This window comes from Vanessa atalanta, chromosome 2 (assembly GCF_905147765.1).
Source record: "Vanessa atalanta chromosome 2, ilVanAtal1.2, whole genome shotgun sequence".
In the NCBI taxonomy this organism is placed as follows: domain Eukaryota; kingdom Metazoa; phylum Arthropoda; class Insecta; order Lepidoptera; family Nymphalidae; genus Vanessa; species Vanessa atalanta.
In genome coordinates, this window is record NC_061872.1 from 2,293,022 (window position 1) to 2,305,776 (window position 12,755).

At 32.4% G+C, this 12,755-nt stretch overlaps 1 protein-coding gene across 1 annotated transcript; it reads right to left on the bottom strand.

Annotated features, from left to right (window-relative positions):
• Nucleotides 1-650: 650 nt before the first annotated feature.
• On the bottom strand, nucleotides 651-4,864 carry LOC125068903. Its single transcript, XM_047678279.1, has 5 exons — nucleotides 4,693-4,864; nucleotides 4,613-4,634; nucleotides 4,381-4,486; nucleotides 2,448-2,629; nucleotides 651-789 (listed from the first exon to the last, which is right to left on the bottom strand). The coding sequence occupies exons 1-5, from the start codon at nucleotides 4,862-4,864 to the stop codon at nucleotides 651-653; spliced, it is 621 nt and encodes a 206-aa protein (XP_047534235.1).
• Nucleotides 4,865-12,755: the final 7,891 nt, after the last annotated feature.

Genomic DNA, 12,755 nt, shown 5'->3' on the forward strand with positions numbered 1-12,755 from the left:
TAGGACAAAACAGTTCAGCTTCTATTTCTCCTCTGTTTATCAATCGTTTTTTGTTGTTGTGTTCAATAAAAGCAAATGCTCGAACCGTTAATTTTTGTGTCATATTGGTAGGACTGGTAACTTAAATAAGACTTCAACTTTATACAACATAACTAATATAAGGGATAAGTACTTATTCAGTTAACGGTGAAGTTTAAAGCTTAAAATTGTACATTTAGGTTGTAACTCCTTTTTTACTCGAATATAAAATAGTAATATATACGTTCCAATCTTTTTATTTAAGCAATTAATTATTTTTAGAGGTCTAAAATCAAATCTTACTAGTATTTGATAATTGCGTCGATATGAAAAATAATGGGTGAAAAAATTATCACAATCAATAATGAGATAATGAATTTGATTTAAATATTATTCCTAATGTTATATTTATATATCAACTATTTAAAAAAAAAATTACTATTTGTTGTATTTTTAAGTAAAAATGTTCTTATATATAGACAAAAAAAAATATCAATATTTCAATTAGAAAATACAATGCAATTGACTATATGAAAGAAATGGTTAATCACATATATATATATATATCTTTTGCACATCAATTTGATAGTTCAGTTTTAATCTGGCGGGTAGTTCAACCTTTGTTCTGCGAGTTATTTCAACGTAACGGTCGCCCTTGTCTCGAACCCACTCCTTTGCTGCTGCTGACTGACTGCTTGCTGCTGACTTCTGTGAAGCAGGTCCAGAAGACAGTGTGGAGGTTGTGGACCTTGAGATTTACATAGAGATTCCCTGCAGAAAACAAATAATTATTATACATAAATAGGAACTTTTTTTTATATTTTTATTAATATTACTTATAAAATGGAAGCGAAAGACTTAAACCACTTGAATAGTATATTCCACACATATTTTTTTTTTTACAGAAACCTATGCTAGTTGTTATTTTGGTTTATTTTATTGTTCAATTAAATTAACGTTCAAAAGACTTTTCTGGGGTGTTCTTAATTTAAACATAAAAACACAAACCATAGACTAATGATCATTTCAATATTGATTAGCCTTCTTTGTAACGCTTGTTATGGCCGAAACTTTAATTGATACTTTGAACAATGTAATTTTACGAACTATTAGTGAAAAGTTTAAATTGTTGTAAATTGTCTATGTCTTTGATTAGATGTTATAGATATGGATAATTTATATAGCCGTATAATTTACGAAAAGATAGAATTAGTAGCTACATAACCTTTGGTGATTCTGTTAGTGATGGCGTTATTACTGGAGGACTTGATTGATTGGCATCGTAATCACACAATCTAGTATTTGTTCTTTCGCGACGATAGTAACAGCTGTACCATGACAGGTATCGCTGTAGTCGATTTATTAACAAATGATATACTTATTGATCAAAACGTCTCATATTTAAAATTAGATGATATTGTCTTCTGTATCACATCCACGTCAAAATCTATACCACAAATACCAAATCGTGTTATTGAAGCTATTGGACTGCACAGCGATCTTTCTTTGATAGTTCTTATTAATACACTAGCTATTACCCGCCCGCATCTTTGGGTAGTAAATAAAGAAGGGGAAATCAAGGTAAATCAATCAAAAAATTATATCCTAAAACATTCTAAGGACGATGCTATTAATTGGTCATTGTCTCAAACCGATACGTTTAGTAGTTCTCATGTGATTGACGCACAAACAAAAGTTAATTATCTGTACAGATTATAATTCACTTAATATGACCTTATAAGGCTAACCCTAGGTTGGGTCAGTAATGAATTAGCAGTTTGGATTTCGAACATTGCCATTATTTACAATCCCGCAGTTAACTTGTAAAGTAAAGCATTGCAAAGTCGCTGAGTCTACGCATGAACTCCTAACGGTATCGGGTATATGTGATTGCATCTACTATCAGATCTCCTACGTAGTAAGCTATACAATATATGTATACAATAAGACTACGACGCAGGACAATGTATACGAATTACCGATGTATAATGTAAAAGGGTTTTAAAATTAATTTTGGGTGAAATTATTGAAGCCAAATTCTCCTATTTTATTAGGCCGATAAAAGCGTATAAAAAAATTGTATTTATGAATAAAATTTCTCTGTGAAGGTAGAATTGTTTTTATTTAGGAAATTAGAAAAGGGCGAAAGGTCCTTGAGAAGTGCTTACGTGCCCCAACATGGTTAATCCAGCCCTAAAACGGCCCTAAGGCGTTGAATTACACGACTGCCCAAAATATGTTTTCAGGGTTCATATTTCTGTATGTAAGTTTCTTTATTCCACCATTGCTTTTAAAAGCCTAATAGATTTGAATGTATGGAGTATCAGTAGTTACATTCCATCAAGATAAACTGGCTATAAAAATATTCATTCAGAAATATGGAGCATTTGTGTCTAAATGTAAAATTTTAAGTTAAAAAATTGTATAACTTTCGATTAGTTTTCATAGCTGTTAAAATTTTGCTACCCAATTTGTGCCCTCTAAATTCAGGCTTCACTACTAGACCGAGTGCGTTTAATAATCTATCCACGCCAAGATACTCGAAGGTATTGCATTTGGATTCTACATATTCCATCGCATTGAAGACGTTTTTCCAGGCCACGTCATGTACCTGAAACAATCAATAATCATGTATATTTTAAATAACATATAAACTGAATTAAAATTGATTTATTTGTAAAGAGTTACTCTACTCCAACTAATATTACAAATACGATAGTGTGTTTGTTTGTTCTGCTTTGTGGGGGTCCAGGGTAGGTTGTACGGGGGTATAAATGGCATAGGTTGCTTGAATCACGGGCGGAAACGATCAAACTATAAATCTACAATATCTATGTTTAGAGTATAAAAGTCTCAGCAGTAGTATGTGGCAGATTTTCGTCCGAAACATGCAGGTTCAGGAAATTAAAATGTCAAAACAAATTAAGCACATGAAAAAACATTTATCAACATTATAGCTATTAGATATAATTCCAGGAGCATCCTAGCAGATTCTGATAAAGGATCTGATAGAATGCTTTGAACTAATCCAATATCGAACAAGCATGCTTTTAAATTAGTTAAGAGTAACTTTCTCTGATTCTGAGTCTTGTCACATTCCATCGACAAGTGAATCTTTGATACTTCCACACGTATCACAATTAGGAGAATCAATTTTTTTCATAAGAAATCGGGAACTTTTTGATGGGATATGTCCAGACCGAAGATGATTTGATGAACCTGTTTATTATGTATCTGGTAAGTAATTGGTTAAAAAAAAATAGCCGTGCATTAGACGAATAAGATATGCAATATGTGATATCTCGCTGCGGTAATAAGAAAATTTTAATAATCCTATCGGAAAATTAGTCGGCTCAATTTGACAGCCAACACTATCATCACATCAAACAGCACGCTGTTACACATTTCCATCACTTTTCACGCAATCACTCCCATGGAAAGCAGGAAAACTAGAGGAAATATGTTATACATAAAAGAATGTTACACTTAGTGTGAATTTGATAGATAACTATTTAATAAAAACGTCTTCTAGACACATACTATAAGCGGAGATGAAAGAAAATCATATAATCAGAATGAGTTTTTATTATTCACTTCAACGATTCAAGTAAGAAAAACGTGCGAGTTTTTTATATTTTACTAGTAATAGTAGCACAATGTTGTCCATTATATTCAGGGTCGGATTATATATTACGCACTATTGGCAATTTAGGGGCATCACATCGATGGGACGCCCCTAGACACATCAAAATTGGCAAATACGGTTAAAATTCATTTCTTATGAAATAATCGAAGGTCAATATCAGCTATTTGAATAGGACGAAGACATATTACTTTCGTATATAAAAATATCATAATTATTAACTAAATTCCGTTTTTATTCCGAGAAGGATATTTATGTTCAAAAAGTTGGAAAATATAAAAGGTCGCCCAGATGTGCATTGCCTAAGGGCTGCGATGTAGTTAATACGGTCCTGATTATTATATTCAAATAAATATAGAAAGGACTTCTTACCTTTGAGTGTAAGTACTCGTACATATATCAAATAAAAAAAATATCTCAAAAATTTCAAGTACTCATTTTAGGTGTTAATAGATCAGATTATATTGGAGATGGTTCAATTACTTACGTGTTATGCTTTCCATAAACGTTTGATTTTGTAATAACATCAAGCTAAAAGCGAATGCGGCTTCGAGAGTAAATACGTTTGAAGCACCGGCTAAAATACCTGCCTTTATTTATTATTAACTAACATGTATAAAGTGGGTTACTTTGCTAGACTATCTTCTAGCCGTTGGTAGTAGGGTTTCACGTAGTCCGGTCTTTATCACTAGCTTGCTTATCGACACTAAACAAAAAACAAAAATATCATCCGCTGAAAGTTTTTCTTCTATATTTGCAACGATGCACAAGTTTAGGGCGACTAAAGTTTTCTTGCCTTCAATTTCAGTGTAACAGCCGAAAAATCTGAGAACGAAGACATAATTAGACGTCTAATCTTTGTATCCTCAATCTCGTTATGCGAGAGGACGGCAAACTAATACGACTGGTAAGACATCAATTGCAGAACTAGCGACTTTAACTCAAATTTACTCAGTTAAGTCACCGTAAAAGTCTTTATTAAGAATTGTCTGTCGAAGTCATGATTAAAGCCCCTTGAACTTTGTATGTACAGCTACTGAGGTTGCACAACGTTTCATCGGTTAGAAGATGGTTTACAAGTAGTTCAAGAGCTGTATTGTCGTCTTCTGGTGCCAAGTCCTGTATCACCCATTTGGTACCATCTGTCTCCCAGGAGTCCCAAACTCGTGGGCACGAGGAATCCCAGTTTCTTGTAAAGCCCATTTGAATCTGAAAATTATCATGTTTGATCAATTGATTATAGAAGATCCGAATTAACGTCATCTATCAATTACAAAATAGTGGATATGCAATGATGCAGTACCATATGTAGTTACATCTCGCGGCTGCACGCGCGTCTTGGGACTACGTATATGGAACCGATACGACTTGGGAACCTTCAAGAAAAGAGCGTACTCTTTCCTGAAAGGCCGGCAACGCACCTGCAAGCCCCCCGGTGTTGCAGATGTCCATGGGCGGTGGTAGTCACTTTCCATCAGGTGAGCCTCCTGCTCGTTTGCCACCTTATGACATAAAAAAAAAAAAAGAAAATATCTCGGTGATCGGTTAAGTAGCTAAGAGCGCTTATTCTAATTGCCGCTTGTCAATTTTTAAGTTTGTGTACGTGTAACTGCGAAGTGCTGCTATGCATGGTAGTTTTCTTGGGATAAATTAGTAACGGTAGTGTCCCATTCCTTTCCGTCCCAGTCTTTTTGAAGTTATTTAAGCCTCACGGCTACTGACGCCACCCATTGATTAAGGATGTCGGGTTATTTACCACCGCCCGTTGCTCGGCGTTGTTGCTCGTTTAGCACCACCCGGAGAACACGTGTGGGGTAGTAAAAGGTAGCTCCCACGGACGCGAGCAACTCATCCTGTACAGGAGAGCCACACTCATGGTGGTCACGACCCTCAGTAATGAGGAAACGACTTGGAAGAAGAGGATGAAGAACCTATACAGCTACTATAGTCAAGTCAATCGATATAGAGCATTGTGATGCTATTGAAATATATGAAAATATATATGGAAGCGTAACAAACAAACAAACTCACTTTCGCATTTATAATATTATTATTTACGACAATAATTAAAAATATAATTATTTAATTATTCAAGTAACGACATTTTTGTTAGGTAGTTTCAAAAATAATTGATATTTGTAAATTAATTAAAAAATAAGGATGAAATTCTACCTACTTCCTTCTTCAAAATACTTTAGAGCTATTATATAAGAATAAACCCGAAACACACAGCCGAGCGTAAAATGTCAAAATGTTAAATAAAAAAAAGATTCATAGGACACCCGTATCAAAATGGCGTATCACCGTAAGTCGGTTGTCAACATTTCAGAGTGAGATACGAAGCGAATTCTCAGTGCTACTATTGTTTATATAAGCGTAATGTGTAGATATCACATCACATATGTAGACACGGTATAATTTGTACGAAGGTATATTTTTCGTAACAAGGAAATTAATTCAAAAATATGTCTTCGTTAGGCTGTCAGTATCTGTTAGTCGTGTAATAATGTATACATTATACATGACATAATAAAGCCTTCAAAAATATTTAATCAACACTGACTCTAAATCCTTAAACTATAAGGTTGTTATTTCTACACATAATCGAGAAGTTAGCAAATTTTTCTTTATTGATTTCATTGTTGAATTAAAGCTTGAAATTGTGTAGACAATTAAGGAGAAAGACATCAGCGCAAATACAATACAATTGCTTCGGCCTCGGTAGGTTAACATTGAGTATAATTTTTGTCGCATTATGTCTCAAACTATCCTAATGTTTGAAAAGGTATTTTTCTGCAAATATATATACTTAATCAAATAACATAATATATATTTCTGTACTCAATATGACAGTTTCCTCCAAAATGGTAAAAACAATCGACTCGACTGCAGACGAATGCCCCAAGTCAAATCTGACAGTGCTACATTACAGACAAAGCTTCGGTCAGCGAGACAGTACTGTAACGTAATGCTCCCATCGAAAGACCACAATTTTGTAATTCCCAATTTTGAATTTATAAAAATTGGCTTTCCATCATTGCTGAGTACCAATACATCATTGCCGATACCATAGTATCATTGACTTTAAGAAAGAACTGACGGTAAGTGGTCTCCACTGCCCAAAGATATTGGTGCTGTAGGGATATTAACCATTCCTTACATCACGCCAATGTGACACCAACATTGAGAGCTAAGATTTTAAGTCCCAAGCCTGTAGATACAATGGCTTATCTACCCTTCAAACTGGTACGTAATACTAAGTATTGGTGTTTGACATAAGAATATCTAATGAGTGGGTATTACCTACCCCAGCGGGCTCGCATAAAAATATTTCGTGGTTCCTTTTAACATCTTCTTTGTAAAAAATCTTAATTTTCGACGAAAACCCAACGGAAAAATATTTACACGGCCAATTAAAGACAATTTTAAGAGAGAGATCTTATTGCGGTGATTATGAGATTGAATAATAAAAAAATTAAGATCTTATTTTTATATTAAATCATTTTATAGTTTGATTATATTAAAAATCCTCTTGTTTTTTTTTTTTAACGAATTTCTTTTACATATCGTCACGTAAGGAAAATCATTAAGGCCTTTAAGAAATCTCTCCCTGCCTTTCTCTGTATCTCTCAATAATATGACTGAATATAACAATTAAAATTATTTTTTTATTATTGTTTTATTTTACACGGGATTTTCTAATAAAAATTTTTAGTGTTACGTGTCCAAATGGTAAAATGGGTCACTATCTAAAGACTCCGCTGTTCTCCGTCTGTCATCAGGCTGTATCTCATGAACCGTTTTAGTTACACAAGTAGAAATTTTCTTAGATGATGTAAGTATTTCTGTTGCCTCTATAACAGAAAATACTAAAAACAGAAAAAAATAATTATTTAAAGGGGCACCCATACAACAAACGTAATTTATTGCTCGATAGATAGATAATGGTTAGGAACCCTTCGTGCGTGAATCCGATTCGCACTTGTTATTTCTTGTCCTTTGTATATTCTCAAACTTGGTTAATTTCTTCCATTGTGTGAGTTATTTAATACATGATTTATAGCAAAGCAACTTAATTCCAACCCGGTGTTCCACGGAACTACTCGTATTTTGTTTGTTGTGACGCATTTTATTTTCATCCAATTTCAAATCACAACGATTCTAAACAAGATTCAGTTCAATAGTTAGTATATTACAGTTAGTAGTCACAATATAAATAACGTTGCACGTATTTAAGTTCTCTGTGTTAAGAATAAGTCTTATTTAAATCAAATAAAATACATGTTTTATCATAATAATAAAAATAATTAAAATAATACATTTCCGCATAAAATAAAAGAAAGATAGAATAAAGAGATTCAATAACATGTGATCTGTGACCACAAAACTATTTATATAACAAACAATTATGTTCAGCGTGCATACAGCGTATTACGGAGCAGCGAGCTGTAAAAGTTAAAAGACAAAAAAAAACCTTTATACACATATAGCTTAGGTACACTTAACATATTTTTACATAATATATAAATTGTTTAATAGCAAATATTAATAATTTGTATTATTGTATTTGAAGTTAAATTAACAATTAAATTCATTATTATTGAAATAAAAAAAAAAACAAAATCTTATGAATATACTTATGTATACGCACCCAGAACAGGGGAACACGCAAGATAAATTTACGATGTTTAATGGGAATTAATTATTTCCGGCACTAAAGCGATGAGCAGCTAACACACTTGCATATGAAGACAAAACGGACTGCCCGATTAGACCCGAAGCACATAAGTTTATATCGCCGAAGTGCCGAGCGATTTTGACAGATATTATCTTGATAGGTTTTGGACGTGACATATTCGCCATAATTTATAAGAAATTAATGTATATGAGTGCCATACAAGGATTATAATTTTGAATGGTTTATTTCTTATTGTCATGTTTAATTATAATAAGTGAAATGATGTCAATTAATTTTGTCAATTATAAAAAATATTTTTAAATATTTAAATTGTTTTCAATCATAATAAAAAAAACATATTTATTTATTAAATGAAGCTTACAAAAACATAATTTGATGAATTTTATTATTACTTAATACTTAATTTTTTATTTTTTATTATACAAAATTTCGTATATTTCGTACTTTAGATGATAAAAAATTATTTTTTGACGTCCGCTATATTAGATTTGAAATGGCTGCGTTTAGTTAAACGTGCATTGTTACGAAAAACAAATAATTACTGGTAAAATATATAAGAGCTTTTAAAAATGTATAAAAGCGTATTGAAATATTTCATTCCAAAACTGTTTTTTGAGTATCGATCCAAACTCGAATTTACACATTTACATTATCACCTTTCATAAACACTTCGACCTCGATTCGATCACCAAATACACACAGGGAGCCCTACAATATAGCAATTCATCGATATCACGTCTGCTCATAATACTCTGTCAGTAGAAACCGACCGAACAGACTAAGGCGTCCTTTGCACGTTTTGAATGACATAGTCGTCAGATTAACCATTGTGAACGCACCCTATGTTAAGAAAACTAACACTATACATGAAACTGATTCACTGATTCAATGGGCCCCCAACTAGTAGTGTCGAGCAAACAGAGGTGACAAACATTCGCAGTTCAGAAGTGCTCTCCACTTCACCGACCACGCTCTGAACCAAGGTGACACCGTTAGGATGGATAAGGCTCAAATTTCAAGGTGGATGCTAGTAGTGAAGCTTGCCTTTACGTCCGCTGATGCTGTAACGGCCAGTAAGGCCAACAGCAATTGCACAATAAGAAAAAAAGCGATTACTTCTGTGTCGAAGATTCAATTACTCGAGGAAAAATACCTCACTAATTAATTATGATTCCCTGTGGTTACATATACTATCTGTGTGAAAATCTACCATAATTTAATTTATTAATGATATAAACATTTAAACCGTTCGTACTCGACAGATTAGATATAATTGCTTAACAAGATACTTAGAATCTTTTTTCAATCTCTCTATCTATTAACATAAATTATTATTTATTTAAATAATAAAGTTTAAAAATTAATTATATATTTTATTAATTCAATAAATCAAATAATGTAAGATATACCAAACGTTTACGTTAAATAGCGTTAATTAATTGGCATGATTTTTTAATTTGAAAATTTTACCTTATTTATACAACATTAAAAAGAATGATGGAGAGAAGTGAGGCTTGCAAAATAAGAAAAAAATTGCGAGACTGTGATACGTGGGGTGACGCTTTAAGCGGCTTATCTTGGATATAATTTGATGAGGACTGGACTAAGGACACTATTTGTAAATCCTGATAAAAATTATATAATTATATACACTTAATTATACATTCGCTATGCTAACTTACTTAGACGCTCGATATACTTTCGCGAAATCGATATAAAAATAAAACATTACAAAAACTCTTCGTAATATTATAAGTGCTGCTAAGGCATATGAAATGTTGTATGCTATTTTTGAATTCCCTAAAAGTTATTCTAATAGTAAAGTGTATTTACAATTGCAATCGACAGTGATTTGTTTTATAAAATTTATATATATTTGAAAGTATTGTTTTTTAATTAAAAATTGCCTAAATTATTGCTTAAAATTTTTTCGTTGACAACACCAAGCCATTTTATGGTTTGAATAAATTGCATCGTCGTAGTCTTTATTTTTTAATATATGAAATATAGTAAAGTTTAAAAAGAAAATGGTCATATTTTCCAAATGAATTAAATTTTTATTCTCCGGACAAGTACTCGTGATAGACTTTCGGGTGATATGAGCAACATTCAATCATTTATTTCGGCATCTTTTTACATATTTCTTCAGCATCAGCATCTTTTTATCTTTTCTTATTAATGAATGGTGGGGATACGACGCATCCAGTTGCTGGGATCGGTTGAGTTTTCCAGTGCGCACGCTATTTGAACCGTTGTATATTATTTCTATGTCCATTTAGAAATATATAAAGTTAATTGCCAGGCTGTTTTGTCAGTGCTAACTACGAGATGCTATTTTATAATATTGTACAGTGATGCTATCAAAGAACCTTAAATCCATTACCTGACAAAAGTAAAATTGGTTAATGTGCAGCAAAACCGCTCAAAGTCTCGACGACATGACACTTTTTTTACAGCTAAGGGTCCTGCAGGTATCCATTATTTACCGGACATCCTATGGATACGGCCCTATGAATATATGTTACGTTATGAAAGAGGCATAGAGATTTACTTATTCGGTGATTTAATATAGTTATTATTATTTACTTGGTGGTAGGGCTTTGTGTTAGCCCGTCTGGGTAGGTACCACCCACTCATCAGATATTCTACCGCCAAACAGCAGTACTCAGTATTGTTGTGTTCTGGCTTGAAGGGTGAGTGAGCCAGTGTAACTACAGGCACAAGGGACGTGACAGACAGTCTTAGCTCCCAAGGTTGGTGGCGCATTGGTGGTGTAAGGAATGGTTAATAATTCTTACACCGCCATTGTATATGGGCGGTGGTGACCACTTACCATCAGGTGGCTCATTTGCTCGTCCGCCTACCGATATCCTTAAAAATAAAATTAATCAACTATGCATGTTAAAGTTTGTTGTAGACTAAGTTTTTTTAACGAACAGAACATATTATAACATATTCTTGAAATAAAATCAAGTAAGCAATGACTGTGATACGTGAAAATGCTATTTTTTTCTTAATAGTGCTGTCGAATTCGTATTTTCTATAAAATCTTTTTTTTAAAACATATTTAATAATATAATTTAACAAATATCCACGATTTATTAAAAAATAAATTTTAACTTATTATTACAATAACATAATTTCTGAATGGCGTATTTCCGACGTGGCGCTGCAACGAATTGATAAAGTACTCCGTCTAGTATTCAATTGCTATCATTTGAATTTTTCCTTCGTTTAATTGATGAAAATACAAAAGACAAGCAGCTTCTTGTATTTTTAGATTTTTAAACACCGTTGTAATATTTTGTTCTTTTTACATTGTACGACTTCGGAACTGAGCTTGCACGCAGCATGGTTCACTAGTACGCGCCTATATGCGCGGGAGTTTAAATATGATAAGACTATTAGTGAGTTAAAATCTCGGTATTTAAAAAAAATATGAAATATAGTTTTGACGGATGTGTAATATTTATATAATATTACATAATAGTAACAAAATCTCATTTCGGCCAGAAATCATGTTACGACTGTTTGCGTGGAGGGTATCGAGAATGAACTTTTTTTTTAAATATAAAGCTTATTATATTGCTTAAATAAAAAGCAAAAAAACTTTTTAAAATAATTGCTTCCTTTTATTTAAAAACTATAAAATGAAGAAAATAAAATTTTATCTATCAACTTATAGCCTTAATGAGGTTTTGTACACAATTTATATGATCATAAATACTTGTCGCGCGATTTACTTTTGTAAATAAACTTTTATAATGATTTTTATTTATTGAAAATATTTTTTTATTTGTCACAGAAATAAAAACAATAAAGTAAGTTATTAATTTTATATACACCATGATATTGTTTTTGACATTTAAAAATAATAATGACGTTTAATTTAATAATAGTACAAAAATGCTTAGCAATTACTTATCAATTTCTGTTATAAATAGATAATATCTTCTCCTCAAAAAATAGAGGATGCTTTAGCCCAGCAGAGGGATTTTTAGCACTAATATTCTTTAAATATATTTAATGCTTTTTTTGTATGATATTGATTGGCGGACAAACAAATGGACCACCTGATGGTAAGTGGTCACCATCGCCCATATACAATGTAGCTGTAAATTATGTTTTTCCATTTCTTACGTCACCGATGCGCCACCATATCTTGAGAACTAAGATGTTATGTCTGTAGTTATACAGTTGAAACCGGAATACAACAATTCTAAATATGGTGAATGAGTGGCACCTGCCCAGACAGTCTTGCACGAAGCCCTACCACTAAGTAAATGTATATCAAAGAACTATTTCAAAGTAATACTTTTAACATACAGACGATAATTCAATTGTACAATAAAACAGACTAAATGACGTCATCTTGAAGTCATTTGACGCCAAGTT